The 27716-nt window shown below is 42.8% G+C and overlaps 1 protein-coding gene across 5 annotated transcripts in view; it reads left to right on the forward strand.

Moving 5' to 3' along the window:
* PLCB1 (phospholipase C beta 1) overlaps positions 1 to 27716 on the forward strand; it is a 1287346-nt gene that overhangs the window by 817733 nt on the left and 441897 nt on the right. For all 5 annotated transcript variants that reach the window (XR_003941444.1, XM_030196316.1, XM_030196317.1 and 2 more), the window contains 2 exons: positions 4457 to 4623; positions 16519 to 16665. Coding sequence is in view for 4 of the 5 variants with exons in the window: in XM_030196316.1 (XP_030052176.1) it covers positions 4457 to 4623; positions 16519 to 16665 (314 nt within the window). In the remaining variant the exon portion in view is untranslated. The remainder of the gene's footprint in view (positions 1 to 4456; positions 4624 to 16518; positions 16666 to 27716) is intronic.

The raw sequence follows: 27716 nt of genomic DNA on the forward strand, positions 1-27716 counted from the left end.
CATGAACAGCCACAAAACAACCTTTTAGGGTGGATAGTGGTTCACAATGAGCTCCTTTATTATTGACCAGATAGAGATAAGAGGTTTCAGTTTTGGCACAATATAAGACATCAGAAGAATAAAATATAAGAACACCAATGTACTGCATTAGCGGCTTATAGCCCGTTTAGTTATGTTTAAACAAAAGAGATTTGCATGAAACAAAATATTTATTTTTATTTGGCATATAAAACCACTTGTGCCTGAAACATGTTCAAAACAGTGTATCTGAAAGGTAAACTTCTACAAAGCAGATGAAGATGTGATTCCATATACCCCAATAAAAGGAGAGTTTAATTTTACTTCAATTTAATTTCAATATATTCTATCTTTATAACACCAGGCTTCCCAAGGCAGATTACAACAGTTAAGATAAACCCATTTAGAAGGATATCCATTTGGCCATCTGCTTTGTATACAGTGTATTTATTTATTTAGATTTTAGTGTACAAAAATGAGCACAAAATATAGAGTACTAGTAAAAAAGGCCCGTTTCCGAAACCAATGAAACGGGCGCTAGCATGTGTTTTTTTTTGTGTGTATGTGTCACAGAGTTATTTTGTGTGTGTGTGTGTGTGTGTGTGTGTGTGTGTGTGTGTGTGAGGGTGCGGTGTGTGTGCAGGTTGTTGATGTGTGTCTTTTTTTGTTTTGTTTTGTTTTTTGCTTGGGGGTTGGGGGATGTGCTTTGTTGTGCTGGCAAAGTGGGTTGGATTGGTATGTGGCTTTGAGGGTGTGTTTCTGTTGTATTGTGTGTGTGTGGTTTTGTCTGTCAAGGAGGTTTGTGGAGGGGGGGTCTTTCTGTTGGTGAAATGTAAATGTGGTTGTAGGGGGTGTCAGCCTTTGTTGAGTGGGTTTTTTTTCCATGGTTTTTTTTTTTGTGTTGTGCTGAGGCAGCAGTGTTGTTTTAGATGGGCGGAAGGTTGAGGAGCACGTTCTTTGTCTGTCGGTATTTTTTGGCCGTTTCAGGGCTGCTGTAGGGGAATGCTGGAAGAGAAATGTGCTGTTGGAAGCAGCGCCATCTTTTTCCATTGGGCTGGGGTTCTGGGCATCCTGGAGGTGGGTGACGGCTTGCCTGAGGACGGGGATGGTTGTTTTAAGTTGGCGGGAGAAGAGCACGGTCTCAGGCCGTCGGGGGGTGATCCGGTATGTTTGGTCCATTTCAGGCCGGCTGCAGGGGAATGCTGGAACATTTATGCGCTGCAGGAATCAGCGCCGTCTTTTTCCGGGTGCTCAGGGAATCCCTGAGGTGGGAGACAGCTTGCCTGAGGCTGGGGATGGTTGGGCACGTCCTTGGCCGCTTCGGCAAAAGGGGAAGAGGAAGGGGGTGGGGAGTTACCTGCAGCCGCCTGAGAAACCATGTATTCTTTGTTTGTTTTGTATTATTAGTTTGCATTTCTGTTGAAGAAAGAGTGGATGCCTTTCTAATGATGGAGATGGTGCGTCGGTGTGCGGTTGTTTCGTTAGTTTGGCAGCCAGTCTCCAGCGATTCCTAGGCAGGGAAGGAGTAGGGAAACACGCTCCGCGTGTTTCCCTACTCCTCCCCCTTCCTTGGTCGCTGTTTGCTGCTGGCTGGGTCGCGGGTAATCCTTCCAGCTGGGCCGCAGCTTGTCCTTGTCCCAGATGGTGACAGTCACGTTGTTTTTCGGCTCCTCTGACTCCATGTCAAGCGATCCCGAATATAGTCTGTGCTATAGGCCCTCTGGCACTCTTCAGTACTGGCATTAGGCATTTAAAAATTTCCCTCCCCCCCTCTCCCCTGGTCTATTTTTGCACATACCCACAGCAGGAATATTCTTCTCTCGTTCCAGCGGTGGTTCTGTGCTCTCCGTGCTGCACAGATAATGAGCCATTCTGCTGGGGAATGCTCCTCCCTTATTGTCGAGTAGTTTCCTCTGATTGGTCCGTCTTACGTTGCCTAGTGTTGCCTGGGAACGGTGTTGTGATGGTCCTTTGTGTTTCAGAATGTTGAGGGTGTTTTTTCTGATTGGTCCGTCATGCGAGGGTGGGGCAGAGAGACATGGTCAGTGTTCTGGCTTCACCACCATGAATCCATGAACCCTTCAGTGAGTGACTGAGTGACTTCAGAATGTTGTCTTCAGAATGTTGAGGGTGAGTTTTATTATAGTAGATATGATTGTTGTTTCTACCAGCTATAACAACTTTTAAGCTATTTTAGTGACATTCAATTGTTTTTTCATGATATTTATATTTATATATGGGAAGCTTTCAAATTAAATAAAAAGCTGTCCAATAAGTAAAAAAAAAATTTAAAAAATCTTTTCTACACCTTTTAAGGCGCCACTCCTATCCAAGTGAACCAGCTTTATTAGATTTGTTACAGATGGACCAACAATAAAGAACGACAATATGGAAACATCAACTCATAGGTTTGCTTGCTTTGTTTTGAGTGTACTGTATAATGGCTGCGCAAGGGAGTGCAAATACTTGCCTAGAGCTCTTGATGTCTTTCTGCTGCGATCTGCAATGTGCACTCTAATTTACATTTTTAAGAAAAAGGACACTATTTGAAAGTATTATTGAACTGTGATTATGCCACTTTAAGAATTATATATTGGATCAATGACGATTTGCACTCAACTGCCTGAAACTTTGCTTGTTGAGCAGGACAATTGCATCAGTTTTGAAGATCTTTCATAAAATGGCCGCACGGCAAGTGTTTAACTTAACACACAGCCATTTCCTGTCCCAGCCAGAAATTTCTTTTACCGGGTGATAGTAAAGTGGGGGTCTTGGCAAACCCGTGCACCAGTGCCATCGCAGAACTTCTTTTACCACCAGTTGGTAAAAGGGGCCCTCAGTTTGCCTCCATTGCAAACAAATTATTATATTCTAAGGCTCAAGCTCCAGCGGAAGCAGATTGCCTGCCTGAAGATGTATTTTTGCAAACAGTTTGGACTTAACTAAAATTTTTGAAAGTTCAACTGAATTGGTTATATCTAGACCTACTTTATTGGATTCTTTTCTTCTCCTAGATAAAGCTGCAATGTTTCTTTTATGTTGTTGTTGGGTTGGGGGGTGGGGGGTTCCGATCTGGCGAATGTAATTTTCTTGGAGGTAGAATAATATTTCCAGATGTTTTGGGGATGGACACAGAACAGGAGGAAGAAGTTTCCAATGGAAATGTATCATCGGCAGATTTTGGATATGGGATCAAAATTTACATTAAGATATCCTTGTAAGTTATTATTTTTCATGAGAATCATACATTCAAATTCTGTGAACCATCTCGGTTAGAATTCTTTCTTGAAGGTAGAGGTGTCCTTATCTGAGACTCCAATGTCACTTAAAGCAGGTACAGTTTTGTTTGGTTAAGACTACTTATATTTCCTATTGAACTGTTTTGTTTAAACCATTTTTCTCTAGCATGTGGTATTTTGGGTCCTCCTATTTGTGGATTGTAGCAGTGGATTTTATGTAAAATATTTAATCTGATGGATTCCTTTTTTAAAATTTATATTAGAAACTTCTGCTACCTTTATCAAAGTATAATTATCCTTGATGTTATAATATGAAATATAAAATTTCAGAAAATACTCAAAAGACGGAAATATATTATGTTAGAGGACATTAGTCTGGCAAGTCAACTCAACATAGGCCTCAAATTGATGCTAGGATGATTCCATTTACATCTGAGCTCAGGAAATTTGTCAGGTTGAATGATAAAGGAACCATAGATAACCTGCCATAGAGCATTTATTTTAAATGTTGGTTGGTGAAGCAGCTTTACACTTTTCTGATATCTCCATAAGTATTATGTACGTGGGTCTAACTTGTAAGATTTTGAGGAGTGTCCAGAAGGTGCAGAACGTTGTGGCTCAGGTTATATTAAGCAGCAGCCATTGGACGGCTATTCTAGTTGCCTCTTGTAGCTTATGCTCAGTTTAAAATAATGATAGTAACATTTCAGGCCATGAGATCTCAAGGACCTGACTGACTGGAGTTCTGAGATAGTTTATACCTCCTAGTGACTGGTGCTTCAGTCAAAATCAACTTCTTGAGATTCTTACCGGGTGTGTGCTTAATCAAGTGAGGTTGTGTGCCCACACTTTCTCCATAATTGCTCCTGCAGTCTGGAATAGGCTGCCTTTAGATATTTGGCAAGAATTACATTTTTACACTACTGAAAGATGGTCAAATTTTATCTAGACTTGATAGTCAGCTAGGGACTGAGGTTTGACTACAACTGTGTTTACTGGAGAACGATACTCCCTCTCTTTGCAGTTGGGTAGGATATAATTCTTTTGTCTGGTTGTTGTATTTTTGAATTGGTTTTATTTTGTAACCCACTGTGTATGGCTGTGTCCCACTAAGAAGGTGTATAAAAGATTTTAAATACATAAAGTAATAAATAAGTCTAAATTGTTTTAATGGACTTCTATCTTACAATTCATTGTAGTGGTGCAAAGAGCAAGCCTTACCTCAGTGTTGACCAGATGATGGAGTTTATAAATTCTAAGCAGCGAGACCCTCGATTAAATGAAATCCTCTATCCACCTCTGAAACAGGAACAAGTACAGCAACTGATTGAGAAATATGAACCCAACAGCAGTCTTGCAAAGAAAGGTGAGTAATATTGCTGTAAACTGAAGGTCCTATTTACTAATCACCTGATATTCAAAGAGATTTAACTGGGCAGAAGAGGGGCACCAACACCACCTTTTTACAGGCCCCACCCTTCCTCCCTCCACCTACATGACTCCATCCATCCACCCACATCCCCTCCCCTGAGTCAAGCCACGGTGCCCTCCCTGAACGTACCAAAACACGGCCTAGTTGTCTAGTGGCCTCATCAGGGCAGGAAAAAACCACAGTCTTTCCTGCCCACTGCTGCTGACATCATCGCTGCCACCACTTCTTCAAATGGCTGCCAAGACTTCAAATGGCGGCCTCACAAAATGTTTTCATAAGTCTCGCGAGGTCACCGCTTGAAGTCTTGATAGCCATTTTGAAGAAGCGGAGGTAGGGATCTGAGGCTTTTTTCCTCCTAGTCAAATCATACTCCATGGTAGAATGTTTTGGAAAATACATATTGCTGGATTAATGATTTAGAAAAGAGTAAATATTTTAGCCTAACTTTAAGTGCCATTTATAGAATAGCACTAAGTGCAATTTTTTGTGGTGACATTTATTAAATTTAGTCCTAAACCGCATGCCTAATTTGAGCCTATTTTATAAAGTAAAGTAGGCACCTATTTTTCTTTATACTAGCATAACAGGTCAAAAATCCACCTATATTTTAGGCATGATTATTATTATTATTAGCATTTGCATAGCGCTACCAGACGCTATCATCAATTACATCAGCCATAGAGGTGGTGTTCATTTCTTGCACCTACATTAAAGATTGTTGTATTTTACCACCTATGTGTACAAATATGCACCCTGCCCTTGTTCCACTCAAATTATGCCTATGTGAATGTCTTCCTATAAGGTACAGCCATTGATTATTGATACATATTTACAGAAAACCACATCGCCAGAAAATGGTCATTTACTCGCCTATGTGTCATATATACAAATAAATTACGTCCAAGTGCTGGCTGAACTGTTACCTTGGGAATGTACTAACAGGGCATGATAATTTCTGCATTAAGGGCTAGATTCAATAAATAGTGTCCAAAGTTAGGCACCAGGATGATCCATACTACGCTGTATTCTGTAAAGGGGACTCTGACCCCCTTGTTTACTAAGCATGCTAGCCCTGGTGGTATGGTAATGACGACACAGCCCGCTCAATTTGAATGGGCTGTGTCTGCATTGCTGCATGGGTTAGTAAATGGGGGGGGGGGGGGGGGGGAATGAGCATTCTGTATAGAATTCTGCCTTATCACATATTTTGCACCTGCCTTTGGGCTGGTATAAATGCTTTACCCAACCGATGGCAGCTTGGTGCGCAAATGCAGGTATTCTATAACATTACGCCAAATTTCTGGGACTGCCCCGCCCAAGTTCCTCCCATAGCCACGTCCTCTTTTGAGTTGCACAAAATTATGAAATTTAGGTGCACGTTATTAAAGAAGGTGTAGGGAAGTTCCACACATAACTCCAAATTACTGTCAATTAATTGCTTGTTAACTCCAATAATTCATGGTTAGTTCCTAAATGGCTATTTATCTGTTTTACACATTTAAAGACTGCTTAAATCAAAGTGGTGTACAAAACAACCTTACAAAGCAAGCTACATTAGTTTATATGTGGATCTGGGTTTGCGCCCAGATCCATGAAGCAGTAACTGCTTAATTCACTTTAGTAAAAAGGACTCATATTTCTCAAAGAGGTCTTCCTGAAAGAGAATTAACAGAAGTAGTTTTGGGACATATAGAGGGGCATAATCGAACGTGAACGCCCATCTCCATGGGCGTCTAGCTCCAAGAACGGGTATGTGAAGGAGCGGGACAAACCGTATTTTCGAAAAAAATGGGCATCCATCTTTTTTCCGATAATATGGTTTGTGCCCGGCAAATGCATCAGATTTGTGTGGATTTGAGCTGGGCGGTTTCGATTTTCAGCGATAATGGAAACCGAAGGCGCCCAGCTCAAAAACGACCAAATCCAAGGTACTGGTTCGTGGGAGGGGCCAGGATTCGTAGTGCACTGGTCCCCCTCACATGCCAGGACACCAACTGGGCACCCTAGGGGGCACTTGTAACAATTTAAAATAAACAGTTAACTACCTCTGAAGTCCATAGCTCCCTTCCTTTGGGTGCTGAGCCCCCCAAAACCCACTGTCCACAACTCTACACTATTACCATAGCCCTTATGGCTGAAGGGGGGTACCTAGATGTGGGTACAGTGGGCGGTTTGGAGCACTCCCATTTACCACCACAAGTGTGACAGGTGGGGGGGGGGATGGGTCTGGGTCCACCTGGCTCCAGGGACCTGCATACTGCTGTGATGGAACTAGGTATGACATTTGAGGCTGGCATACAGGCTGGAAAAAAATGTTGTTAAAGTTGGGTTTTTTTTGGGTGGGAGGGGGTTAGTGACCACTGGAGGAGTCAGGGGTGGTCATCCCCGATTCCCTCCGGTGGTCATCTGGTCATTTAGGGCACTTTTTTGGGACTTGTTCGTGAAAAAAAAAGGGTCCAAAAAAATGACCCTAATTCGCGCTAAAAACGCCTTTCTTTTTTCGATTATCGGCCGAGGACACCCATCTCTACTCGACCAATAAACACTCCCCAGTCCCGCCTTCACCACGCTTCCAACACGCCCCCGTCAACTTTGGCCGTTTCCATGACAGATTGCAGTTGAAGACGCCCAATATGGGCGTTTGATTATACCGATTTGGGCGCCCACAGGAGAAAGACGCCCATCTCCCGATTTGGGTCGAAATATGGGCGTCTTTCTCTTTCGAAAATAAGGTGGATAGTATCGCTGAGGAAAACATTTTTGTGCATGTTGATTTTTAAAGCTAAAATTCACTTAAACTAGAAATTACAGAGAATTTCAGCTTTTATCAGTGATTGCTTACACTCCTATTTCTATCAAATACATCTGAAGATCAGTTAGAAATGTAGAAGGATATGTTAGATGTTGTGTTGAAGAATCTATGAAGCTAGCATTGCATGGTTTTCTTTGTCTTCTTCTCCCATCCACTTCTACTCTCTGGACATGGAGGGGAAATAATTTTTGAGTTCTTGATGTTACTTCTGTTGTGTGTCTGTGCTGCTGGTTGAACGTGTCCTTGATGTTATGTACCCACCTACAAGGTCTTCCTCTCACCACTAGAGATACCCATCTCGAATGATAAAAAGCTGGATGCCAGAAAATAGAATGTATTGGTAAAAGAGAAAAACACCAGAGCAACATTGATTATAGAGGTGTTGGTCTCAGGCAATTACTCAGTGAATCACGTGGAGAGAGGGAAGATCCTCAAGTACCAAGAAATGCAGTCCAAGACCAAAAAAATGTGGCAGAAAGATAAAGAAATATTACCCATCATTTTGGTAGCCACAGGCTTGATCAAAAAGAACTTCCAAATGCATCTGGATAAGTAGCCTGTACATGTTACATCTTACTCCAGAGAGAAGCTCCCTTTGGCACAATTCAAGTACTAAGTCAAACATTAGCAGTAAATTTGAGAGACTGAGATCATACTCCACAGACCCAATGTTTAGGAGTGAGGTTTATTCCTATCATGGTAGGTGCAGGATTAAACAGTGGAGCAGTAAGGTCACAGGATGAATCTTCCAACATTAAACACTCATAACACTAATGAATTCTCAAGGATGTTGTTTATTGAAGAACAGGTTAAGAATTCATCAGTTTCATGGGGGTTTAATGTTGGAAGATTCATCCTTTGACCCATAGGAGCCTGCTCTGTGGGTGCTTGAGCATCCCCAATATTGAGAAAATTTCTTGTATGTGTCCAGAGAGGGGTTATTTCCATTGAGATTAGCACCCCCAATAATTTTGAAGAATTGGGCTCCTATGCTGTGACCTTACTGCTCCATTGTTTTGTGTACTTCGTAAGGTTTCCTTTGTTCCTACACTTCACTGGGTTTTCCTCTGAGGTGCAAAACTAATCCATTTGGAGAAATTGCCCCCTAGATATAGCACAGAATACTGCTATATGGATGCTATTGGGAGGAAGACATTTTGATTCATTAACACCAATGTTGCAATCTATGCATTGGCTAACGATTGAATATCGAATTAAATTAAAAAATAATGTTATTGACTCAAAAGGCATTGAGTAATGAGGTCCCTATTTTCTTGGTCTCATTGCTATGGTTATACCGACCCCCTCAACCTTTAAGATCTGTGAATGAATGCTCGATAGATGTCTATGTTGAAATATGCAAGATTGTGCAACACTAGAGCAAGAATATTTTAGCTGCACTATCATAATGGAATGTATTCATTCTCCTCTCCCCCTCCTCCCCCACCCCAAAATCTATCATAGGACATTAGGATTCAGAAAACATCTAAAAACCTATCTATTTCAATGGGCATTTCATGGTACTGAGTAACATACTGACAAGAGGATTGCAGTTATCATGTTGTTAAAATCCACTGTTTATCATATTGATGAGAACTGATATTGTTTAACATCTGATGTCACTGATTTTAGAAATGTATATTTTTTATTTATGTATTGCAGTGGATCCCAAACCTGGTCCTGGAGGCATCCTATCCAGTCAGGTTTTCAGGATATCTACAATGAATACTCATGAGAGAGATTTGCATGCATTGGAGGCAGTCCATGCAAATCTCTCTCATGAATATTCATTGTGGGTATCCTCAAAAACCTGACTGGCTGGAGTGCCTGTAGGACCAGATTTGGGAACCACTGATGTGTTGTGTTTGATAATATATTGTGTGTGTACATTTGTAACCTGCCTTGATCATTGGATGGTGTGGGTTGTTTTGTAACTATACACAGATGATTTCAGTTCAGTTGTGTAGGATTATTTTTATTAATTATCTCACACTTTTCCAGTTGTAGTTCAGGACAAATTACATTCAGGTACAATAGGTATTTCCCTATCCCTAGAGAACTTGCAATCTAAGGGGGGGTCTTTTACTAAAGATTAGCTCATGTTATCTGCAGCAGGACACATTTTGGACTTCCAATCCAATATGATTTACTTATGCACTCTTATTTGTAATAATTGTAAAAGTATTATTCCGTTAATATGATTGCCATGATATTCTATGTACCCATCTGTATCTATATTCTGAAATTCTTATCCTATAATGTGTACATGTTGCTATAACATTTTGTAAGCCACATTGAGCCTGCAAATAGGTGGGAAAATGTGGGATACAAGTGCAGCAAATAAATAAATAGGAATAAAATGGGTCCTGTGGCAGATAACATGCACTAATGTTTAGTAAAAGCCCCCCCTATGTTTCTACTTGAGGTAATGAAAGGTTAAGAGCCTCTTTTACAAAGCCAAGCTACCAATTCTCGGTGTGGCAAATGAGAGGAAGCCTGTTCAATTCCTATTGGTAGTGTGGCCCTTAGTGAATTGCCATGGCCACAAGGAGTGTTAGTGAGATTTGAATTCTGATCTCACTCTTTCTCAGCCTGCTGCTCTAACCACTAGGCTACTCTTCCAAAGAATATTGTAATCTATCCAACTGCACTTCCTTAACTTGTTTAACAATGTATGTCCACCATCAGCTTGCTAGGCCTATTACAGATTCACCAGAATGTCATTAACCAGTGATGTTGGGGTAGCTGGCACTGGCTATCATAACCGCATTGAAAGAAATCCAAATCATACTTTTCTCACTCCCAGCAATCTCAACTTGTCCTTGTTTCTACCTCCCACATGTAAGGGTGAGGGATGGAAATGATAAGAAGCACACTGCAGGGTGACAGGGCCTGCGTTAGGGGATGCAACCAGGGCAATTGCTTTGTGCCTCCATTCCAAAATTTGTCCCAAACTTGCCAGAACTCCTGGCCAGTTGCATTTAGCCAGCTAAGCGCTAATATCCAGAGCGAGATAGCCAGTTATCTCCGCTAAATATTAGTGCTTAGCGGCTAACCAGCTATATCATGCAATAGAACTGGCTAGATGCAAATATTCAGTGCTTCACTGGCTAAGCTTAGCGACCAAATCAGACCACTTAACTGGCCAGCATTGAATATTAAATTGGCTGGTTAAGTTTAGGTTAGCCACAAAAAAATTGGCACTGAATATCTGGGCTTAACGCTGATCACAGCACTTCGCCAGTCTGCCTCCTGTGGGCTGAATATCGGTTGGAGAATGTCTAACACTGGTCCTGCAGGGCAGGGGCATAGCTACTATGGGGCCACGGGGGCCTGGGCCCCCGTAGATTTGGCCCTGGACCCCCCTGCCGACAACCCTCTCAACCCCCCTCCCGTCGTCAAACCGCCGTCGCCGTCTGCTACCTTGCTGGTGGGGGACCCCCAACCCCCGCCAGCCGAAGTCTTCTTCCTTCATTTTGTTTCTGAGTCTGATGTCCTGCACGTACAATGTTGGGTTGGGTTGGGGTCCCCCGCCAGCAAAGGTAGGCGATGGCGACAGCGGGTGGGGGGTCGAGAGGGTCTTCGGCAGAGGAGGGTCAAAGTTGTTGGTGTCGGCAATGGCAGGGGGTGTGTCAGCAATGGGGGGGTGTCGGTAATGGCACCGGGGGTGGGGCTAAAATGTGCCCCCTCACCTCGGACTCTGGACCCCCCTCCCGCCGAAGTCTGGCTATGCCCCTGCTGCAGGGTAATATGTATATATAAAATGTTTAGGAGCCTTTTACAAAGGCATGTTAAAAAATGGCCTGCGCTACTTTTAGTGGGTGATTTTCCCATGCACTCAGGCCACCTCCTCGCACATCTGCCAAAAAGCCAATTTTCTATTTTCGGCAATAATGGCCAGATGCTAAGTCCATAATTAGCATCTGGCCATTTACCACATGAGCCCTTACTGTCTCCTATTTACATGAATGGTAAGGGCTCATGCGTTAACCCCATGGCAATCAGGCAGCACATGCAAATGTGGTCGTGCTGTCGATAACCACCAGGAAACGCCCCCGCGGTAGAAAATAGAAAATTATTTTCTACCACGGGAAACTGCGCGCGCCAGCTTCGGAACTACTGCTGGGCTCCTATGCTACCCCGGCGGTAGGGACAATTTGGCGCATGCTACCTGATGGTAGCCGCACTGTGCCTTTGTAATAGGGCTCCTTAGTTTGCAGTTGACTATAGGGTATGCCCTTAATTACCTTTTTTTCCCTAACTTTGACAGATGTTGCCAGAATTAGATATTTTTTTCCTCTGTGAAACACAGAAAAGTAGCTATAAAAATAGAATGCTTTATATCCTACAGCACTGCAAATCTTCCAGTACCACTAAAGACATGACGTGTCTCCTTTGTAACTCATAATTAATTGAAACACTTCCCTTGTACCAGCCTATTATTAAATATGACAAGTAAAGAGCTATAAAAAGCACAAGTACTATAAACAGGGCCGTGCAGTAACAGTAGTAAATGATTGAAATTTCAGTTTTAAAAATACAACAGGGAAACATTATCTCCATTTTTCCTTGCAATAGAACAGGGTTTATTTTCACTATATAGAGTAAGGAATACCAGTCTGTAAAATAGTTTCCAAGCTTCACATCTCATATAAATTCAGGCCTCCCAGTTCATTTATCTCCACTCCCAGGAATGTTCAGGAAGGTTGATTTCCCTCACGGAAATGATTTAATTGACAGATCCCACTGCAGAAAGCTCTAATGTATTCAGTAGTCTCATAGTTATAAATAATGTACAAGAGACAAGCATTTTTCAGAGAAAAGTAAGTTTTAGGACACAGGGGATCTATAGGGCCCATTTACAAAGCAACAGTAGGGCTACCGCACATGTAGCATGTGTCAAATTGACACTACCGCCCGGTTAGCGCGCCCACCCGATGGTAATTTCAAAGTTGGCATGTGCTGTTTCCCACGGTAGAAAATATTTTTCTATTATCTACTGCAGGGGACATTCCTGGCGGTAATCATCAGCGAGGCCAAATGGCACGTGCTGCATGAGTGCTGTATGTGTAACGTGCGAGCCCTTACCACTAGGCCAATGGGTGGTGGTACGGGCACAGGCAGTAAATAGCCGTGTTGTCCTTTTAATTCTAGTGCATGGCCATTTACTGCCCCATTTTAAAAAAGCCCTTTTTTCCTTTCCACAGTAAAATATGTCCCAGCGTGTGCCAAAAGCACACGCCCACGCTACCGCAGACAACTTTTTATCACAACTTAGTAAAAGGACCCCCACGTGACTTATCCTCTCTCTTTATAAATCTAGATATTCCTTTTATCAATTTCAAATTTTACAGGTTAAAAAAAGCCTATTTCTCTAAGCAGATATTACACACTGTTAAGAAGCCAAAGAAACTTTTTCCAATTTTTCTGAAATAACAACGTGTTCTAATCAGGACCAAATTACCTGTCTTTCTGTTCAGGGATTGACAGTTTCCTTCAATTCAAAAATCTCTGTTATGACAAAAGCCTTCTTCAACTCCCTCTCCTCCCAGGCCAAGTACCTCCGCATCACCCAACTCACCTGGTGTTCAGATAGATGACTGGTTACTATCTAATAACCAGTCTTTAACTTCTGGTTCTCCTTTATTTACTCATCAATGGTCCTCTTTTAACTTTCCATCCCTCACAATATTTATAAAACTGGTTTCCTAGTACATAAAACTACTTGTCCCTTAGATCCTATTCCGTCCACATGGGTCCTCCCTCCTCATCATACGCTGCTCTCTATAGCATTAGCTATGATCTCCACCTGCTTTATTACAGGTGTTATTCTTTCTCTTTGGAAACATGCCATAGTACGACTTGTACTTAAAATAAACTTCCCTTGATCCATCTCTTGCAACCAATCATTGTCCAATTTCAAATCTTTAGTTTTTATTTATTTTTGTTACATTTGTACCCTGTGCTTTCCCACTCATGGCAGGCTCAATGTGGCTTTCATGGGGCAATGGAGGGTTAAGTGAGTTGTCCAGAGTCACAAGGAGCTGCCTGTGCCTGAAGTGGGAATTGAACTCACTTCCTCAGTTCACCAGGACCAAAGTCCACCACCCTAACCACTAGGCTACTCCTCCACTCCAATCTAAATTAATGGAGAGAATCGTTTTTCAACAACTTACTTCCTTTATAGATAACCTTAATATCTGTCATCTAGGTCAGTCTGGATTTCAAATTGGAGATAACTGTGCCTTAGACAAAGGAAATATTGCACTTTTTGTTTCATTAGACCTTTCCACTTTTTTTTTTTTATTATTTAGCTGATCATCATTTGCACCTTTAAAGATTTTTTTTTCTTGTTACATTTGTACCCCGCGCTTTCCCACTCATTGCAGGCTCAATGCGGCTTACATGGGGCAATGGAGGGTTAAGTGACTTGCCCAGAGTCACAAGGAGCTGCCTGTGCCTGAAGTGGGAATCGAATTCAGTTCCTCAGGACCAAAGTCCACCACCCTAACCACTAGGCCACTCCTCCACTGACCATCTATCATTGGCTCACTTCTTTTCTCACCAACCACTCTTTTATTGTGTCTATTGCCTCTTCTGTCTCTGAACAGGCTCCAATCACTGTGGTGTACCTTAAGGATCGGTCTTATCTCCCCTACTGTTTAACATTTTCTTAAGTCGTTTAGCCAGTCTGATCCACGATTATGGCTTCCAAACATTTTACTATGCTGACAGTATTCTATTGGTATATTATGTTGACCAACTTCAGCTTCATCTTACAAAATTAAGCACTGCATTAGATGGTATTTCTTCCTGATTTCATAAAAATTGACTTGTACTCAGTGCGTTTTTTTCTAGTGAAAAAGGTGCCGGTACTCAAATGCCAGGCCACCCTTCAGGGGTGGGGTGATCACTGAGGGACTCACCCCACAACAGCCAGGCCCCCTGCAACCAGTCACAGAACCTATGACAAGACAGAATTGGTGTGTAGAGCCTGAGCTTTTTCATTAAAACCTGCGGTCCTTGGGTCAATTTTAGCAGACAATGGAAAAGGTGCCGGTACTCAGTACCCCCTCAAAAAAAGCCCTGCTTGTACTCAATCCTGAAACGACTGTAGGAGTTTGGATTACGGGATTTCCATCTGCTCTTCTGATAATGCTGATCCTTCATGGTGCTCAAATAAAAATTATTTAACACTGAACTACTTGGGTGTTTTCCTAGATAGGATACTTTCTCTGGAACCTCAGATTGCTCACTTCACTAAAACTTACTTTTATTTCCTGAGACAATTTTATGTTCTTCATACATTTCTCAGTTTGACTTCTCAGATGAAGGTTCTGTAAACTCTTATTTCCTGACGTTACTATTGTAACAGTATTTAATTAGGCATTTCCCAGATTCATCTTTGCCATATTCAATCTATTCAGAATACTGCTCTAAGAATGCTTGCTCATGCAGAGATGAATATTTCCAATATGTCTAAATCCAACTTTGGACAGTTTGCTGAAAATGTCCAAAAATCAAGTGATGAACATAACCATTTTCTCTTTTTGTTTCTAAAGTGGACATTTCCTAGAAGCTTCTAGATATTTTGTGCTCAGTGCATTTTTCTTTTGTAACGATTTTCAAAAAAAAAAAGTCCAAGGGAAAAATGTACAAAAAACAAGCCAATGGGATGTATGAGGGGGGGGGGGGGGCAGCATTCTTAGTAGACTGGCCACGCAGACATCCCACGAGAGCAGTGGGGCATCCTAGGGGATGCTGCAGTGGACGTCACATAAAAGGTCCCAGGTACACATTTCACTGTTACTTCCTTATATTGTATGGGGAGCCCTCCAAAACCCACCAAAAACCTACTGTACCCAATTGTACACCACCATAATAGACTTTACGCCTGCAGGTGTCACCTTCATGTGGGTACAGGCATAAAACACACTGTTTCTTCACAGACCCCTTCAAGGCAGTCACTGTACCATGAATAGAATCTGTTTTAGAAAACCTCCACCTCTCAACCTGTAATTTACTGTATTTCGTCAAGATCTCCAGTGCTCCTTGGCTCCCTAGACTTCAAGTTTTCAGTTTTCTTCCTCTTTAGACCTCATGGTCTAGTTCCAACAGCAAGAGGTAGTAAATCTTTGGCACCACAGCTTTATATTAAAAAAAATTGAGATGATATATTTTGCTATGGTATGAAATACAATATATAGAATGATTTTCTTAAGCTGTCAACATAAACAGTATATTATGTTTCTATCTGTAGGTATAATTGGGCAAAATAATTATTTCATTATTGTCCTGAGCAAGACTGAACTGCAAATTCACTTTTATGGAAATTATGGGGTTTTGAATAGAAATTATCTTTGCTTTCTGATAGTGTGTTTTGGTATAACCATGATCATGGGAATTATTTTCTGAATAAAAGAAAATACTTGAGAAAGCTAGTTGACTCTGCTGTTGCGTATTAAAATTGCATAATCCATAATGTAAGGAATTCAATAAATGGTGCCTAAAGTTAGACGCCGAAAAATTCAGAACTATTATTCTATAAAGGGCACATAGTATATATAGAACAGCACTTAGCGCAGATCCCGCACCTAACCTTTGGGTGCCGTACTTATGCTGCTGAAACCTGATGTAAATGCTGGGGCTCAAGTTAGGCAGTATTCTGTAATTCCACACACAACTTTTCAGAACACCCATGGCCATGCCCCCTTTTGAGATACAAACTATGGGGTTTAAGCACTGTGCCTTATAGAATAGTGTTCATTCAGACGCACGTGCAAACTTTAATAAGTGCCAATTAACATCAATAATTGGTTGCTGGCACCCAGTTATTGACAGTTTAGAGGTCATTATCCAATGTATTTGTGCATATATCTCAGTAGCGTGTCCAAATTTGGGCATGCAACTTTGGATGCCTTGTATAGAATCCGGGGGAATGTGAAGTGTACTTCATTATGTAATGCACTACACATTCACAAAAAGTAACTTTTTTCTTGGTTTCACTTTTTTTTCAGGATTTCTCTCTATAGAGGGATTCATACGATATCTAAATGGAGAGGAAAATGGCGTTGTTCCACCTGAAAAACTGGACTTGAATGAGGACATGTCTCAGCCACTGTCTCACTATTTCATCAACTCCTCTCACAACACCTACCTCACAGGTATCATCCTGCCTATTAAAGAGTGTGCTTTTTTGAGATAATCCTGGAGTACCACAAAGCCAGTCTGGAGTTTAAGAAATCCACAATGAATATGCACGAGTCTCTTTTGTAATGTAACGTAATATAGCTCTTGTATCCCATTAACTCTCATAAAAGTGGTTCAAAGCAGATAACAACTAAGGTAAATAATATATCAAAATTAGCCAAATAATTTCTCGAACAGATAAGTTTTCAAATTTTTACGAAAAGAATGAAAAGAACCCAGAGAATGCAAAACTAATGGAAGGGATAACCAGGAATAAGTAGCTTGATAAATGAAAGAATCCTCAAGATAACATTTATACCTAACTACTGAAAAAGAAGCAAGAATAAATGAAATGGGTCCCTAGTTCTGTTAATTCTGTTAACTGTAGAAATGAAAAAAAAAATTAAGAATATAAACCGGAACAAAACCATCAAACATTTTGAATATTATACAAGCCAATTTAAACAAACCACGGGCATGAAATCACAGCCAATGAAGAGAAATAAGAGCAGTAGAAGCTCTCTCTGATCTTTTGAGTCTCAATGTATTTTGCAAAATTTTTATCTTTGAACGAATTTAGTAGTAAGAGATAAATATATAATGTTACAGTAATCAAAATGGGTTAAAATGGTAACTTGCACCAGAATACTAAAATGCTGAACATGAAAAAAAAAATGATGAATTGTACGTAACTGTTGAAGTTTTAAAAATACAACTTGTGTAATATGATTTATCTGAGGTTTAAAAGAGAAAATGGTGTCAAGAATAACACCAGGAACTTTGGAAGTTTTTTCCACCTTTAAAAAAAGATTATTGGAAATAATTTTAAAATTTGGAACAGATTTTGTCTGTATGGCTATCGGGCTCATTTTCGAAACAGAAAAACATCTAAAAAAGTGGCATAAAGCGGCATTTGGACGTTTTTCTTACAAAAACGTCCAAATCAGTATTTTCGAAAACCCATTTCTAGACTTTTTTCTATGAAGTCGGTCAGAAGTACATTCAAATCTCAAGGAGGCGTATCGGTGGGGGGGGGGGGGTTGTGTAGGCGGAGACATGGGTGTTCCTTAGACGTTTTTCAGCCATAATGGAACAAAACAAAAACGTCCAGGACTAAAACTGAGTTGTTTTGAGCTACATCTGTTTTTAGAACGAATAATGCACAAAAAGGTGCCCTAACTAACCAGATGACCACTGGATAGGGTTACCATATGGGTCCCAGAAAAAGGAGTATAGACACAAACACAGATCGACTTCATTGTATGAACCAACTGATAATTATCAAAATACGCACAGCAAAAAATGACAAGTGACTATTTTTTGGTGAAAGGGGAAAATGTCTCATACACCTGTGGCAAAACTGTAACTTCTCATATGCACACAGCGCAAAAACTAATTATAGATATAAAAAAACCAAAACACTTCTTTAGGTGTGTTTTTCTTTTGCAATGGGCCAAAATCTTTGTCTTTTATGAAAAAATCTCTTTGAAATGTGCAAAACTCTTTTTGGTCTTTTTTTGGAAAAATGTGTTATTAATTCATACAACAGCGTGCTATAATCAAAATATAAACCGCTTATCTTAAACACGCTGTCCAGTTCATGTGAAGAGTGGTACACCCCAGCTTCCAGAATGAATGAATGTGAGGTCCCAACGGTCCCGTTTCGCTCCGCTTCTTCAGGGAACCACACTGCAGAACTTCAAAATTCTGGAAACACAAAAAAAAATGTATTGATGACACCATGAACTGAAAAAATAACTGAGAACAAACCAAAAAGTCACTCTAGTCATGATGCTAACTAACATGAAAACGCTGGAGGGTCGACTTCCCACTACCCCACTACTGGCAAACATTGGGGCAGGGCGGACGGCTGATTATAACCCGTCCATATCCAATCACAAATTGCCACGTCATCCTCAGCTGATGACTGGACAACCAATCACAGTTGGATAGGAAAATTCAGTGGCATACGTCAAAAATTATCAAAAAATATATCACAAATGAGAAAACTATCAGATCATAAAAAGGCAGCCCAATGCAACGTGGAGTTTAGTCCAAAAGGTTCCAACGAATGTAAACGACAGATCCAATGCTGTTCAACATGCAGTAACCTCTTGTTACGATCTCCACGTATGTGGTCAGAAACACTGTCAATCGCCCAACACTTAAACATGTCAAAACTGTGCTGTAATTCTTTACAGTGGGCTGCCAGTGGAGCCCCCATCTTTAGATTTGAGACACACAACTTGTACTCGCTCAAGCTTGTGCTTTATCTCCATTCAGTTTTACCCACATATACTTTCATACATGGACATTGAAGAACATAAACTACATGGTCGGATCTGCAAGTGGTCTGATGTCTCAGCCTATATGACTTTCCATCAGTCGGATTAACAAATTCATTGCATGCAAACATCATGTTACAAAAAGAGCATGACCCACATTACCTGTGTCTGCCACGCTCATGGGAAAATCTTTAGACCACATCTGCTGGTCACAATATTTCTTTAAGGTTACGATCCCTTGAAAAGGCTACCCGCAAGCCAGTCAATTGGCTGACTCTTTGGACCAGAGAGGTTACCCCCCTTGGGTGTTGAAGAAGTCTTTTACCAGAGCATGTTATAACAACAGGGACTTATTTCTCATGATTAGATCCGTGTCCACAGTGGTTGACCAGAATGAGACCTTTGTCATGAGATATTACAGGTGGGGAAGAGGTGGCGAAAATCATCAGAAAAAACTGGTACATCATTCAATCTCATGACTTGCTTAGGAGTTCTGGCTTGCGGGTAGCCTTTTCAAGGGATCGTTGGGACCGCACATTCGTTCATTCTGGAAGCTGGGGTGTACCACTCTTCACATGAACTGAACAGCGTGCTTAAGATAAATGGTTTATATTTTGATTATAGCACGCTGCTGTATGAATTAATAAGACGTTTATCCAAAAAAGACCAAAAAGAATTTTGCACATTTCAAAGAGATTTTTTCATAAAAGACAAAAAAGATTTTGGCACATTGCAAAAGAAAAACACACTTACAGAAGTGTTTGGGGTTTTTTTATGTCTATGATTACTTTTTGCACTGTGTGCATATGAGAAGTTACAGTTTTGCCACAGGTGTATGAGACATTTTCCCCTTTCACCAAAAAATAGTCACTTGTCATTCTTCGCTGTGCGTGTCCAGAAAAAGGAGGACACATTGATCCAGTCTGGGTTTTGCTTCCATTGAAAGCAATGGAAGTAAAACCCAGACTGGCTCAATCTGTCCTCCTTTTTCTGGAGCCATATGGTAACCCTACCACTGCAGGGAATCAGGGATGACCTCCCCTTATTCACCCAGTGGTCACTAACCCCCTCCCACCCACCCTCCAAAAATGTGATGAAAAACATTACTTGCCATCCTCAGATGTTATACTCAGGTCCATTAGAACAGCATGCAGGTCCCTGGAGTAGTCTAATGTTGGGTGCAGTGCCCTGTACACAGGTGGACCCAGGCTCCTACCTCCCCCTACCTGGTACACTTGTGGAGAAAACTGTGAGTCCTCCAAAACTCACTAGAAACCCACTGTACCTACATATAGGTGCCCCCCTTCACCTGTAAGGGCTATGGTAGTGGTGTACAGTTGGGGTAATGGGTTTTGGGAGGGCTCAGCACACAAGGTAAAATGTGTACCTGGGAGCATGTTATGAAGTCCACTGCAGTGCCCCCTATGGTGTCCTATTGTTGTCCTGGGATGTCAAGGTGAACAGTCTACTAAAAATGCTGGCTCCTCCTACATCCCAATGGCTTGATTTTGTGCGTTTTGCACTTGGTTTTTTTTTTTTTTTTAATGGACCAAAAACTAAAATGTCTAAATCACAAAAAGTTTGCAACCCTTTTTTCGAAAACAAAACATAGATGTCTTTATCTTTCGGAAATGACCTTCTTTCCTATTCAGATTTGGGACGTTTTTCACAAAACGTCCAAAGTCGGACTTAGACGTCATATCGAAAATGCCCCTCCACGTCTTAATTGTTTTCTGTTGCGCTATGTTTGATAGTGGGGACTCTAATATCTATTATGTCATTTTATAAATTGTAATTCTACTTCAGAGTTATGGGGCTTATTTATATATTACTCGGAGAAAGGTTTTGCCATTAATACATGATAATGAAAACTTTAATGTGTCTGTGGCAAAACATGCATGATCAAGTATGGAAGAGAAAGGGGGAGTTCCTGGCATGTTAACACAGTAGCAGATAATGCAGGTATAGGTGACTACATCTTTAAAAGTATAGTCAACCGATCCATTGTAACTGCTTGTCATGGATGATGATCAGACACAGCAAAGGTGACAACGAAAACACACAAAATCAGTAATAGTGCAGTCACAAACTTTAATCAAAACAAGGCATGACTCGATATGGGTCTGTATTTTGGCCAACTAGCCTGGATGAAGACTCTATTTGCCACTGAAACTGTTAAAAAATCAGTGTTCTGTGAACTATTAAAATTATGAATCAGTAAATGTTGATTATCCTGCTGTAGGCTCCAGGGCCGCCGAGAGGGGGGCAAGGGGGGCCCGGTGCCACAGTCCTCGATCTCACCCGCCTTCAGCTCCGTCGACTGTCCGCCACCAGCCCGGGCTCCCCCGCATTCAAATCATCACAGCATCTCACCTGTCACCTCGCTCCATGACTGAAAGCGCAACCAGCAGTGGCAGATCGGATTCGCCTCCCTTTGGGCCTTCCCTCCCTGTATCCCGCCCTCGTCTGATGTAACTTCTGTGAGGACAGGACACAGGGGAGGGAAGGGCCGAAGGGCGGCGAATCCAATCTGCCGCTGCTGGCTGCGCTTTCAATCACGGAGTGAGGTGACAGGTGAGGTGCTGTGATGATCTCAATGCAGGGGGCCCGGCCCGTGGCGGACGGAGGGGGCAGGTGGGGACTGCAGCGCAGCGGCCTTGGGGGTGGTAGTGACGATGACCTCAGGGATGGGGGTGGCCTTGCCCTAGGCCCGGCCCAGTTTCTTGGCAGCCCTTGTAGGCTTACCCTGCTCACTAGTAGCTTGCTGAACTTCAATCACATACCGCAATCCAGAACAGTATGAAAGAGTTTGCCGAAACACAGGCACGTGTTGAGTCGTGCCTTGTTTTGATTAAAGTTTGTGACAGCACCTTTACTGACTTTGTGTGTTTTCTTGTCAACTTCGCCGTGTCTGATCATCATCTGTGCTGATTTGCAAGGATTGGTTCTTCTGTTTTGGTTGTCTAACTGCCTGTCATGCCATTAATACATATTATAGCAATTTTGATAATGAATTTTAAGTGTGTAAATCTGTTCTTGCATGCTAGGGGTGCTAAACAGGACACTAGAATGGTAAAGAATATAGACTATTTTATATCCAGGCACCAGACTGAATATCCGGTTCAGCAGTGGTACCCAGAAGAAATGGAGTAGATTTAAGAAATAGCATCAAAATTTAAGTGTCAAGATGATGCGTGCTAAGCATGATTTTTATAACAGCAGTTCCATGTGACACTGCCTTTATAGAATACTAGCATAAGTACGCAGTTTCACATCTAACTTTAGGCGCGAGCTCTTATGCCATGTCAAAGGCTGGTGTAAGTGCTTATGCCTAACTGTTGGCAGTTAGGTGCATAACTCCTTGTATTCTATAACCTGTGCTCCAAACTCCTAGGCATGTACCTGACCCACCCATGCTCCGCCCACATTCACACCCCCTTAAAATTTGTGCACAATGGAATTGGCACACTCAGGTTCTAGAACAGTGACTAAGGACAGTTTCATGTGCAAATGCTAATTGCTTCAAATTAACACCAATTTAAGCCAATAATTGGATGTTAACTCCAATTATTAAATTAAGTTGCGTACCCAAGTGCCCTTATTCTGTAATTTTCATGTGCATATTTGTGTGCAAGGTATAAATTTGGGCCTGCAGGTTTATAGAATTTGGGGGCATATGGGTATGGCTGATATTCAGTACTGTACCCACATAAATAACCAGGCAAAGGTAGGACTGCTATTTATTCAGCCGTATGTGCCCAATTAGCTATGTGGGCACCAACACCAAATATCGCCAGTGCCTGCGTAACGCCTGGCTTCATCCAGACTCTGCCCTCAGACTGCCCTGACAGTACCCAGACAGTCAACAATAAAAAATGGAAGAGCAAAAATGTAAATATCTAGTAGTGTAAAAAATATCTTGTTCTGAAGGACAGAGAAAGGCAACCTTGTCTAATAGCATATATACGTAAATAATTAAGCCTCAACTGCCCTGGGGAAAGTCATACACTTTTACAATATCCAACCCCAACGGGACTATCTCTCATTGGCTTGAAAGAGGACTGCAATAACTACAGTGGAAAAAAACTCTAAAGTGAAAAATAAATACAGAAAAAGCCACTGCTGAATAAAACAGTCACTCTTAGTAGCAAACAAAAAATGTAAATTCACAAAGTTGCCCTTACTCAACTTTTTTTTTTGATTGCTACTAAGAATGACTGTCCCCAAGGCAGTTGAGTCTTGGAGGGGCATAATCGAACGTGGTGCCCAAGTTTTCATGAGGGCGTCCTCGCAGGACGGCCCCATAAAGGGGCGGGGCAACCCATATTAATGAAACAAGATGGACGTCCATCTTTCGTTTCAATAATACAGTCTGGGACACCCAAATCATGAAATTTAGGTCGACCTTAGAGATGGTCGTCCTTAGGTCATTTTTGAGATGGGTGTCCCCGGTTTTCGGCGATAATGGAAACTGAGGACGCCCATCTCAAAAATGACCAAATCCAAGCCCTTTGGTCATGGGAGGAGCCAGCATTCATAGTGCACTGGTCCTCCTCACATGCCAGGACACCAACCGGGCACCCTAGGAGGCACTGCAGTGGACTTCAGAGCCCCCCCAACCCCCCCCCCCCAAACCCAAAACTGTACACCATTATCATAGCCCTTAGGGATGAAGGGGGGCACCTACATGTGTGTACAGTGGGTTTCTGGTGGGTTTTGGAGGGCTCACATTTACCACCACAACTGTAACAGGTGGGGGGGGGGGGGGTGGGCCTGGGTCCGCCTGCCTGAAGTACACTGCACCCACTACAACTGCTCCAGGTACCTGCATACTGCTGCGATGGACCTGAGTATGGCATTTGATACTGGCAAAAAAGTATTTTTAAAGATTTATTTTGAGGGTGGGAGGAGGTTAGTGACCACTGAGGGAGTAAGGGGAGGTGATCTCTGATACCCTTCTGTGGTCATCTGGTCAGTTCGGGCAACTTTTTGATGCTTGGTCGTGAAAAAAAATGGACCAAGTAAAGTCGCCCAAGTGTTCAGGGATGCCCTTCTTTTTTCCATTACCAGCCGAGGACGCCCATCTCCTAAGCACACCCCAGTCCTGCCTTCGCTACACTGCCGACACGCCCCTGTGAACTTTGGTCGTCCCTGCGAGGGAAAGCAGTTAAGGGGCGCCCAAAATCAGCTTTTGATTATGCCAATTTGGGCGACCTTGTGAGAAGGACGCCCATCTCCCGATTTGTGTTGGAAGATGGGTGCCCTTCTCTTTCAAAAATTCACCTGTTAGGGTGCGCTGAACAATGACTTGCTGTAGTTTAGGCGTGGGTTTTGGGTACATGCCAATCCACTTTTCAGCGTGCCTGAAAAAAGCCCTTTTTTATTTTTGACGAAAATGGACATGCGTCAAAATCAAAATTGCCGCACATCTGTTTTCTGTCTGAGACCTTACCGCCACCCATTGACCTAGCGGTAAAATCTCGCATGGTAATGACCTATGTGCACTAAATGCCACTTGGCGCGCATAGCGGGCACATGCAAAAATAAAATTACTGCGATGTTCACACGGTAGCCATATGGTAACTCCATTTTGGCGAATGTTGGATGCGCATAGGCGTAGATGCTTATGCGGCTTAGTAAAAGGGCCCCTTAATTATTTAAGTATATATGCTATTAGACAAGGTTGCCTTTCTCAATCTTTCAGAGGAAGATATTTTTTATAGTACTGAGTATCCAGACAATGCCACGGTGGTTAGAGGGGAACTGCAATGGCACTGCTCGGTTAAGTGCCAATGAATATCCTCTCCTCCGCTCAGTATGATTTAACCATATATATATTTTTGAATACCAGGCCCAATGCTTTCAACTGTTTTCTAAGTGAAGAGCAACATCCATCACTCTCGCACTTTTAAGATTCAGGCAAATCTGCTTGTCTGTGGGATTATGCTAAAAGTGAGTGCTTTCTGATCTCTTGGCATTGTTCCCTCTAAGCTCAGCAGGAGTCCTCCACCTGCATTGCTGCCAGTGGGAAGGTAGTGCTTCAACATTATGTTTTTAACCTCTAGAGACAGGCCAATTCCCTGTAGTCTTGAAGAGCTTTCCTGTCCTTTACTATTAAAAATGTGACACTGAAACAGCACCTTCACTGACAGGACTTTAGGTGAAGGACTCCCACTCAGTAAAGGGAACAGTTTTTGTAGGAATGGGAAATTATGAAAATTTTGACTTTAGTTCATGCATTTTTCAGTTGTTAATGAAGGTGAGTTACATACAGGTACAGTAGTTATTTTCCTGACCCCTGTGGGCTTACAATCTAAGGGTTCCTTTTGCTAAAATGCAGTACATTTTGTACTTACTGGAAATTTAATGCAAAAACATTATGCAGTATATGCAAAGGCTGTGCAGTAAATGCAGGGGGTGTGGCCATCATCTGCCCTGCATTTACCTCACAGGGCAGAAGGATATGACAGAGTCACCATGTTATATCAGTGCAGGATAACATGGATCCTCCTACGTTATCAGGCACTACATGTAGCTCAGGTGTGGGCCCACTGAAATAGGTAAACCAGAAAGAATTGCTGTGTAGCACACCCCATCCTATATAATAATCTGCACCATGAGCGTTCCATGAAGCTGCCTGGGCCCGTGCCTCCAATCTGATTGGCTGTGCCTGGGACTGAAGCCTCGGATGACGTCATCCAGAGAGCCCAAGCAACAGCAGTGCGGGCCCAGGCAGCTTCATCGAACGTTCATGGAAAATAAAAGCTAAGAAAAAGAAAGGACAAAAACAACTGAGACTGCTGCCCTCCCGAACCTGCCACGCTCACCGAACGCCCTCCTGAACCACCCCTGACACAACAGACAAGATAAGGGGGGAAAAAAAACACATGAAAGAAAGCGACAGAAGCAACTTAACTCCTGCTGCCATGACACAGGCGCCTGACAGGCAGCTCCGAACAGAAAAAGAAAAAGATGATTTGAATCCTACTCCGAAGCCTCTGATGCACCCCCCCCCCCCCCGGCACATCAAACACCCCCTCCTCCCCCCCCAAGGCCCATCAAATACCCCCCTCATTCCACCCGAAGCACATCAACACCCCCCCGGACACATCAACCACCTTGCCACCCGCAGCTGCCACTGGTAACGCTGTCCGGCCGCTGCTTCTCCTGTTGAGCAGCAGCGGCTGCTACAAAAAGAAAAAAAAAACAAATGTTTTTAAACCCAGCCCAAATCATTCGCAAATGCCCGAGTCTTAAAATGCAGTCTCTGCAGCCGCTCCTCCTCTCGCCTCCACGTCACTGCCCCTGGAGTAAGACCAGTGGTGTGCTGGAGCGGGCTCTCACAGGCTCGCGAGAGCCGTTTGTTAAGTTTTTAAGAATTTTGGGAGCTGGTTGTTAAAGTAGGCCTCCCCATGGCTACTTTAACAACTGACTCCCAAAATGTGGGCTTGGGCCCCCTCCTGAATTCTCTTTTACTTTGCTGGCAGTGATGCTGGCCCCACCAGCCAAGTAAATAGACTTCTGCTGCTCCCTGCTCCTTGTTCTGACTCTGAGCATCAGGCTGGGACTTTTCATGCAAGCACAAGAAGGTTCCATCATGCTGCTCAGAGCCAGAAACAAGCAGCAGAGAATGGTGGCAGTCCATTTATTGGCTGGTGGGGCTCGGCAAAGGTATGCCTAGTGTGCCCGCACGAGGGGAGAGAGAGGCATGTATTTTCCCCCCCCCCCCCCCCAAAAAAAAAAAAATTTCAGGGTCAGCTATGCCCGGAGAGAGAGCCCGTTGTTAAAAATTTACCAGCACACCCCTGAGTAAGACCCCGGAGGAGCGCAGCGACGTGAGAGAAGGAGCAGCTGCAGAGACTGCATTTTAAGACTTGGACATTTGCGAATGATTTGGCCTGGGTTTAAAAACGTTTATCGCTTTTTTCCTTTTTGTAGCAGCCGCTGCAGCTCAACAGGAGAAGCAGCAGCGGCGGCCGGACAGCATTACCACTGGCAGCTGCAGGTGGCGAGGGGGTTTGATGCGCCGGGGGGGAGGGGAGGGTCGCTGGACATGGGTAGCTGGAGGGGGGAGGGGGAGAGGAGGGTCGCTGGACATGGATGGCTGGAGGGGGCGCAGGGGAGAGGGAGGTGGGGAGGGGGTCCTGAGACCAGAGAGGTGGGGGTGGGGAGGGGACCCTGCGAGAGAGGGGGTGTGGGCTCACACTCACTTACTCACTGTCTCTCACATACAGTCCCTGTCTATCACACTCTATCTCTTGTCACGCACACACAGTCTCATACACACAGACACTCTGTCTCTCACACACACTCTCTCTCACACAAACACACACACACACTGTCTCTCTCTCATTCTCTCTCTGACACACACACTCCATCTCTCACACATACACACTCCGAGGAAAACCTTGCTAGAGCCCGTTTCATTTGTGTCAGAAACAGGCCTTTTTTACTCGTAAGTACATAAGTATCGCCATACTAGGACAGACCCAAGGTTCATCAAGCCCAGCATCCTGTTTCCAACAGTGGCCAATCCAGGTCACAAGTACCTGGCAAGATCCCAAAAGAGTAGAATACATTTTTTACTGCTTATCCTAGATATACTACATCAACTGGCCCACCTTTATCCACGTGTTTATTGTACCAATTAACTCTAATAATAGTGCCCAATTATTAGCTCCAATTGGCTCATTAGCCAATTTACTTTTGTGCGCAATTTTGCATGCAGACGTTTGTGCGCC

The sequence above is a fragment of the Microcaecilia unicolor genome, chromosome 3, assembly GCF_901765095.1.
Source record: "Microcaecilia unicolor chromosome 3, aMicUni1.1, whole genome shotgun sequence".
NCBI lineage: Eukaryota > Metazoa > Chordata > Amphibia > Gymnophiona > Siphonopidae > Microcaecilia > Microcaecilia unicolor.